This window comes from Lycium barbarum, chromosome 5, assembly GCF_019175385.1.
Source record: "Lycium barbarum isolate Lr01 chromosome 5, ASM1917538v2, whole genome shotgun sequence".
In the NCBI taxonomy this organism is placed as follows: domain Eukaryota; kingdom Viridiplantae; phylum Streptophyta; class Magnoliopsida; order Solanales; family Solanaceae; genus Lycium; species Lycium barbarum.
In genome coordinates, this window is record NC_083341.1 from 118,422,878 (window position 1) to 118,432,243 (window position 9,366).

Below are 9,366 nucleotides of genomic sequence, written 5' to 3' on the forward strand. Positions count from 1 at the left end.
CTGAACCTTCATGGTCGGGTATGTTATGGATGCGAATATGTATATAAATACGGATACGAATATGGATACAGATATGGATATTTGTATATGTATATATGTATGTATACAAGCACGCACTGAAAATGGAAGGTCCCTATGAAAGACAAGTAAGTAATTACGATGATGGCTACTATCTCCTGATTCTCCCATCTTATGGTATTTCTTATGCTGTCTCTTATGTTCCTGTTATGATGTTGATTATGCTTTACTTACTCAGTACATTATTTGTACTGAAGTCCTTTTGTTTGTTGACGTCGCGTCATGCCCGCAGGTGGACAGGGAGATAGGCTTGATCCATAAATATCTTATTCAGGGACTACATAGAGGAGCTCCATTTCATCCGGAGCTACAGCTTTTGGTATTATTCTTTTGTGTACATACATATGGGCATGGCGGGGTCCTGTCCCGTCTATATGATATGACATACTCTACTCTTCTTAGAGGCTCGTAGACAGTTGTATATGATTAGATGTCCTTAGCTTTGTCGGCTCATATTTTGTATATCATTTTGATAGCATCGTCGGCTTGTGTATATGGATATGGGCATTATTACTGATGATGGTATAGATGTGTTGTTGCCCAACGAGATTAGCACTATTGATGCATATAAATTATGAGTAAGCCATGTGTCTCACCTAGATGTGAATATAAGAGTACGATAAGAGGTACCCGGGTGGGTTAGCACCGGGTGCCCGTCATGGCCCTCTGGTTGGGTCGTGACAAAAGTGGTATCAGAGCAGTTCTGTCCTAGGATGTGAATATGAGCCGTGTCTAGTAGAGTCTTGTTTATGTGTGTGTTGCGCGCCACACTTCTAAACAGGAAGCTGCGGGCATTTTAGGAATGAATGACCTTCTTTCTTCATAAGATCGTGCGATAGAGCCCTGATATAAGGATTTCTTTTTCCCTAACCATGTATTATGTATTTCAGAAATGCCTGTAAAGAGAAAAGTTACGGCAGCCCAAAAGGGCAAGATAGTGGCAGGAAAGCGGGCGGAAAGAGCACCGCCAACGGTTGTAGAGGAAAGTGAATCCTAGAATGCCGCTCAATCTCAGTCCTCTCACTCAGTACCTATTTCTGAGGAGCATGAGAGAGCCTCAGCCCCAGCTCCAGCACCTCCAGCTCTTCCACCGGATGCGTCGGGCCAAGATGTAAAAGAGGTCATTCATTTACTTACTCAGTTGGTTGCCGCCCAGACTCAGCGGCAAGGTACAGGGCAAGGTGATAGGGCTGTTAGTGCAACAGCCCGTGACTTTATTAGCTAGAACCCTCCGAAATTCTTCGGGTCCAAGCTGGATGAGGACCCCTAGAATTTTATTGATGGGATGTTGAGGACACTTCGGTTAATGCATGCTTCTGACATTGAATCGGTAGAGTTAGCATCCTATAGATTGAGGGATGTCGCGGTACATTGGTACACAGTTTGGATGGCTTCACGGGGAGTCAATGTACCTCCCCTGGTATGGCAAGAATTTGTGGATGCCTTCCTCCGACACTACTTGCCTCCAGAGGTTCGGCGACCTAGAGCCGATAAGTTCTTAAATCTTAGGCAAGGAAGTATGAGTGCTTTAGAGTATAGTCTCCGCTTCAACCCTTTGGCTAGGTATGCTCCGGCTATAGTAGCGGATATAAGTAACCGAGTGCACCGATTTGTGAGAGGCCTAGGGCCACATTTGATGGATAGGTGCTTGACTGCGTCCCTTCAGGACAACATGGATATTTCACGATTCAAGCCCATGCCCAGAATTTGGAAGATAGCCAACAACAGCAAAGAAGTGAGTGTGAGCATGATAGAGGGTATAATAAGAAGGCTAGATCTTCGAGTCCAACAAGTGAGTTTAGAGGTGGGCCAAGACAGCATTTTTCTAGGCATTCAGGCCATTCTATGACTAGTGCGCCTCAACGATTTACAGGCCAGAGATTTGATAGATCTACTCATTCCGGGCCGAGTCAGAGTTTCAAGTCTTTGGGTTCTCAATTCACGGGTGATTCGGGTCAGGCTAGGCCACCCGTGCCACGGTGTTCTCAGTGTGGGAAGTTACATTGGGGCCAGTGTCGACTAGGTTGAGAGGTTTGCTATACATGCGGTCGGCCAGGCCATAGCATGCGTGATTGCCCCTCGGTTGGTGGTAAGGGTAGAGTCGAGCCTTCAGGATCGGCAGCCGGGTCTTCATCATCGATACGCCCTATGGGGCAAGGTTCACAGGTGCCGGTCATCCATGGTAGAGGTAGAGAGAGAGCTCCTAGTTCTAGTGGTTCTCAGCACCGTATTTATGCTTTGGCTGGACGCCAAGATCTTGAGTCTTCCCCCGATGTCGTCACAAGTATATTATCGATATTTTCTCATGATGTATATGCTTTGATAGATCCGGGCTCCACGTTGTCATATGTTACTCCATTTATTACGGGTCAGTTTGGGGTCAAACCGGAATCGATTAAACCTTTTGAGGTATCTACACCCGTTGGTGAACTGGTAATAGCTAGTCGAGTATATAGAAATTGTGTAGTCGTGATTTATGACCATCGTTCTATGGTTGATTTACATGAGTTAAAAATGGTGGACTTTGATGTTATCATGGGCATGGATTGGTTGGCTTCTTGCTATGCCAATGTTGATTGTAGAATGAAAATGGTTCGTTTCTAGTTTCTGGAGAACCCGTTTTAGAATGGAAAGGAAATACTGCGTCCCCAAAAGGGAGGTTTATTTCCTATCTCAAGGCAAGGAAAATGATCGCCAAAGGTTGTATTTACCATCTAGTTAGGGTTCAAGATGTAGAAGCTGAATCGCCAACTCTTCAGTCTGTTCCAGTGGTGAATGAGTTTCCAGATGTATTCCTAAATGAGCTTCCAGGTCTCCCTCCCGAACGGGAGATTGATTTTGCTATTGATGTGCTACCGGACACAAAACCCATATCCAATCCTCCGTACAGAATGGCTCCCGCAGAGTTGAAAGAGTTGAAGGAACAATTGAAAGACTTGCTTGAAAAAGGCTTTATTAGGCCTAGTTCATCCCCATAGGGAGAACCCGTGTTATTTGTGCGAAAGAAAGATGGCTCCTTGCGAATGTGTATTGACTACTGACAACTGAATAAGGTGACGATGAAGAACAAATATCCTCTCCCAAGGATTGATGATTTGTTTGACCAATTACAAGGCGCCAAATGGTTCTCAAAGATAGATTTGAGATCCGGGTATCATCAAGTGCGAGTTCGGGAGAAAGATATTCCTAAGACAGCCTTTAGAACCAGATACGACCATTTTGAGTTCCGGGTAATGTCATTCGGGCTAACTAATGCACCGGCAGTATTTATGGATTTGATGAACAATGTGTTCAGGCCCTTCTTAGATTTATTTGTGATTGTGTTCATTGACGATATCTTGGTATATTCTAGGTCCGAGGCAGAACATGCGGATCATTTGCGTACCGTTCTTGGAGTTCTTCAAACTCGAGAGTTATTTGCCAAATTTTCTAAGTGCGAATTTTGGTTGAACTCAGTGACATTTTTGGGTTATATTATTTTAGCCGATGGTATTCGGGTAGATACCCAAAAGATTTAAGCGGTGAAGACTTGGCCAAGGCCCACAACACCTACGGGGGTTCGTAGTTTTCTGGGCTTAGCAGGTTATTACAGGAGATTTGTAGAAGGCTTTTCTTCTATTTTTGCACCACTCACGAAGCTGACCTAGAAATTAGCTAAGTTTCAATGGACAGATGCTTGTGAACGTAGTTTCCAAGAGCTAAAGGATAGATTAACTTCTGCCCTAGCCCTGACACTTCTAGAGGGATCAGAAGATTATGTTTTCTATTGTGATGCTTCAGGCGTTGGGTTAGGCTGTGTGTTGATGCAACATGGTAAGGTGATTGCGTATGCTTCAAGACAGTTATAGAAACATGAAAAAAAATATCCGACCCATGATCTTGAATTGGATGCAGTAATTCATGCATTGAAGATATGGAGACATTATTTGTATGGCATCCATGTTGATATTTATACAGATCATAAGAGCCTTCAATATATCTTCAAGCAAAGAGAACTGAATTTACGGCAACGACGATGGTTGGAATTGTTGAAAGACTATGATGTTGACATCCTGTATCATCCCGGGAAAGAAAATGTAGTAGCCGATGCTCTTAGCCGTAGATCTATGGGAAGTTTATGTGATGTTCAGTCAGAGAAAAGAGAGATAGCTCGTGAGCTCCAGCAGTTAGCTAGCCTAGGAGTTCGAGTAATGGACTCAGGTAGTATGGGAGCTATCATTCAAAATGAAGCGGTTTCGTCACTAGTAGTGGAAGTGACAGAGCGCCAATATGAAGATCCCATGCTAATTCATTACAGAAATACACTCCCTCAGAAGGAGAAGTCATTATTTGAGATTTCTGATGGACAAGCTGAACGTACCATTCAAACCCTTAAGGATATACTACGGGCATGTGTATTGGATTTTGGAGGTAGTTGGGATGATCACTTACCACTTATTGAATTCTCTTATAACAATAGTTATCATTCTAGCATCCAAATAGCCCCGTATGAGGTTTTATATGGGAGAAAGTGTAGATCTCCAATTGAATGGTTCGAAGTAGGAGAGACCAAATTGATAGGGCCAGACTTAATCCAGCAAGCTATAGAGAAAGTCAAGCTTATACAGGATCAATTATTAACAGCTCAGAGTCTTCAGAAATCCTATGCAGATAATCGTCGAAGAGACTTAGAATTCCAAGAGAAAGATTGGGTATTCTTGAAGGTGTCGCCAATGAAGGGCATCATGATATTTGGCAAAAAGGGAAAACTTAGTCCTCGGAACATTGGACCTTATGAGATTGTACGCAAGGTAGGCCACATGGCTTATGAATTAGACCTACCTGCGGATTTGGAGTCAGTCCATCCAGTTTTCCATGTATCGATGCTTCGTAAGTGCATTGGAGATCCTTCTAGAATTGTGCCAATAGATGATGTCCAAGTTACTAAACAATTGTCTTATGAAGAAGTCCCCATTGCCATTTTAGATAGGCAAGTACGAAAGCTCAGAACCAAAGAGGTAGAGAGGAAATGACTTGGGAAGCCGAAGAGGACATGAAGTCCAGGTACCCGCATTTATTTTCACCTTCAGAAGAGATTCAGGCAGAGACGCCACTAACCTCAGGTATGTAATGCTTTTCTTGATGTTTTCTTGGTCGTGTGTGGCCATGGTTATTGTCGTGTTGTTATAGCCCTGTGAGGCGATGTATTTTGGGATGCTGTGGAGGATAGTAGTACCATATTATAGGGAAAACTCTGGTGAAACTTTTGTAGAATCTCCAAGAATCTATCATTCGAGGACGAATGTTCCTAAGAGGGGAGAATGTTACACCTCGTAGTTGAGATTCGTTAGGCGTTAGTTGTCCTAATCGTGGAAACGGGAGTTACCTTAGGATATATGAGATTACACGTTCCCATATTATGGTTATGGGGGTTTAAGCCCATGAAATGAGCTATGGAAGGATTTAAGAACAAACAAATAAAGGAATGGAATTTGTGGGAACTTTGGTAAAACTTTGCAAATTTTTCGGACAGGATTTTGGTCCAGATCAAGTGAGGCATATCTCCTAGAATATGAGGAGTTTTGGTGAGTTTCTTTTGTCCAAATTGAATTTCATCGAGTCTAGTTTCCAACGCAACAAACCGTTCGTCAATGTGACGTCTGGGTAATAAGTTATAGGTGTTTTACGACAGACTGTCTGAGCAGAATATTTCTACGGACCATTTGACGGCCCGCAGGAATTTTGACACCCCGCAGAAAATTCTGCGGCCTGTCAAATTGCACCAGCCCAGCATAAAATGGTCACAGTGATCCATATTTGGCTGGGCAGTTCTACGGACCATTTTGAAGGTCCGTAGGAATTTTGATGGCCCGTCAAAATGAGCGCAGAATTGCCCGACGAGATTTTAAGTTCTGCTTTATATAATTTACTCCACTTCATTTGGACATTTCATTTCACCAAATCAAATCCAAAGTCTCTCCAAAAACCCTCTCTTCAACTCCATAAACTAATCCAAGCCAAAATCCAAGGGAGATTAAATATCAAGAGGCAAGAATCAAGATACCCATGTGTTAGAAGCCTTGCTAGGGTTATTAGACTCTAAGAATTCTTTGGATATTGAAGCTAGGGTTTTCAGATAAGTTGATAGCTTGCTCCAAAGCTCATTCTTATGAGATAAAAAGGTTAGTTTTCATACTTATTACATGTTATCAAGAATGTTTAGTTGTTGAACAACTTGGGTAGAAGGAGAAAGTAGAAGATGAGTTCTAAATGTAGTTTTTATGATGTTTTTGAGTAGTAAGCTAACTTGAGTTATGATTCTTAGTATGATATGGATATAATCTTGCTATGGAAGGTAATAATGGTGATGAGGAAGCATTATTATGACAGTGTGCTAAAATGGGTATGAAGTTGTTAGCATAAGTTAAACATAAGGATGAATTTTGAAGGCTAAGTCAAATGTGAATACTTGATTATGATATTGTGGATATTATTGTGGTTGTTGGGAGTTTTTTTGTGATATAGTGGAAGTTGACGAAATAGGGGAAATGCCGCCCAATTTTCATTAGAACATGAATTATCCTAGTTTGAATTGAAGAGTATCATTAAGGCTTAACCATGGTATGAATCCTTCTAAATGTAGACTATTCAAGCTTCAACGGTGAACGCTAAATAGTTAAGAAGTCGAAGAGGTATGTAAGGCTAACCCTTCTTTCATTAAAGCATGGTTCCCTTGCTATCTATGTATATATATATATATCCTTTCATGAGTTCTATAATGATTTATAAATGACTCTACCTCTAACAGTACCAAAGCTCATGATTCTCGACACTTTCGCGATACTAGTACTTCCTTTATATGATAGTTGATCCTATAAGGATAGATGTAACGAAAACGATGATGGCAATGATGTTGATGATACTTATGGACTTTTATGCATATGTGTCTAAGTATATATGACTATTATGTAAAACCGAGCTTATATGGCCGGGTATGATATCTATTGCACGCACACCACTACAGCTGGGTACGCATAACACTGAGCCTTGGTACGTAGGGCCAGGTATGTACGACACCGAGCCTTGTCATGGCCGGGCATGTGAAACCACTGAACCTTCATGGTCGGGTATGTTATGGATGCGAATATGTATATAAATACGGATACGAATATGGATACAGATATGGATATTTGTATATGTATATATGTATGTATACAAGCACGCACTGAAAATGGAAGGTCCCTATGAAAGACAAGTAAGTAATTACGATGATGGCTACTATCTCCTGATTCTCCCATCTTATGTTATTTCTTATGCTGTCTCTTATGCTCCTGTTATGATGTTGATTATGCTTTACATACTCAGTACATTATTCGTACTGAAGCCCTTTTGTTTGTGGACGCCGTGTCATGCCCGCAGGTGGACAGGGAGACAGGTTTGATCTATAGATATCTTATTCAGGGACTGCATAGAGGAGCTCCATTTCATCCGGAGCTACAGCTTTTAGTATTATTCTTTTGTGTACATACCTATGGGCATGGCGGGGTCCTGTCCCGCCTATATGATATGACATACTCTACTCTTCTTGGAGGCTCGTGGACAGTTGTATATGATTAGATGTCCTTGGCTTTGTCGGCTCAGATTTTGTATATCATGTTGATAGCCTCGTCAGCTTGTGTATAGGGATATGGGCATTATTACTGATGATGGTATAGATGTGTTGTTGCCCAACGAGATTAGCACTATTGATGCATATAAATTATAAGTAAGCCATGTGGCTCACCTAGATGTGAATATAAGAGTACGATAAGAGGTACCCGGGTGGGTTAGCACCGGGTGCCCGTCATGGCCCTCCGGTTGGGTCGTGACAATTATCCTCATCTGTTATCATCTGAAGAACCAAGTTGATCAATTCCATATCCACCTTTTTGTCCACATTTTTTAATAGATTTTGATAGAAAGAAATAGCAACAACTCTAATGTTGTCATCTCCCTCCACCCATTGATCATTGACACCGATTCTATAGATACTCAGCATTTTCCTCCTTCCTTTCACTAAGTTGTGAAAGTATTTAGTATTCTCATCTCCCTCCTTGTACTACTGGATGCTAGCCTTTTGTCTCCAAAAGTTGTCAACAATTTTATGTTGCAATACAAGTTCTGCCTTGGCTTTGTTAAGAGCCATTCTGTCATTATGATCCAGCGAATTCATCCAAGTTTCTTCACAGTGAGAAGCATTTTCCTCCATAAGCTGAAGTTTCAGGAAAATGTCTCCAACCTGAGATCTTGACCACTCACTGAGAGCTTTACTAACAAGTTTGAGTTTCTGGTGAACCACCCAAAAAATATTACCCGTAATCTCAGAATTCCAATGCAGTTTCACCAGATCATAGAAACCAGCCTGATCTACCCATAAATTAAGGAATCTAAAGTATTTAACAAAATTATTGTCCTCTTTACAGGCAGAAATTAGAATAGGACAGTGATCAGAGCTAATCCTAGGCAGGTGTTGAACAGTAGTTTTATAAAACAAATTAGTCCAGTCATCATTAGCCAATACCCTGACCAATCTTTTCCATATAACATCATTGTTCTTTCTTTCATTACACCAAGTAAAGTTGCTTCCAAAGTAACCCAAATCAGAAATTCCACAGTCATTCATACAGTCCAAGAAAGGTAAACTTTTGTTGAGTCTATGAGGTAATCCTTCAAATTTCTCCTCGGGGTTCAAGATACAATTATAATCTCCACAAACCATCCAAGGGAAGAAACAGTGGAAGAGAATGCTCTCATATGATCCCATAATTCTTCCTTACCTGCAGAGTTAGAATTAGCATAAACAGAGGAAACAAATAGGTTAGTCATAGGATTCCCAACCTTTATTAAACATGTGACCATCTGGGCATGATTAGAAAATACATTACACATCAATTCATAGCTCCAGAAAAGCCAAATTTTGTTGCTGCTATTAGAAAAACAATCATTCATTCCTAATATATTTTTGTAATGCTCAATAGAAGTATCCTGCAAAAAAGGTTCTTGTAAATCAATAAAAGATACTTTATGAAATTTGACAAGGTATACCGGTCTTTCAGTAGCAGCCTGGGATTTCATTCCCCTAATGTTCCAGTTAATGAGCTTAATCATAAAACTGGATTCTTGGAGGTTTTTTGTGAGGACATCTTTTGTGCTTGTGTGTTTGGCTTGCCACTGGATTCCCCCTCTTTTTTCTTTTTCTTTACAGCTCTTGGGGATAATCCTTGTTTCTTACAAACTTTTGTTGTTCTTCTGTGTCTTTGTCTTTCCCAA

At 41.1% G+C, this 9,366-nt stretch overlaps 1 protein-coding gene across 1 annotated transcript; it reads right to left on the reverse strand.

The window, feature by feature from the left end:
* Positions 1-8,155: 8,155 nt before the first annotated feature.
* On the reverse strand, positions 8,156-8,719 carry LOC132639674 (uncharacterized). The gene has a single exon (XM_060356114.1). The coding sequence runs from the start codon at positions 8,717-8,719 to the stop codon at positions 8,156-8,158; it is 564 nt and encodes a 187-aa protein (XP_060212097.1).
* Positions 8,720-9,366: the final 647 nt, after the last annotated feature.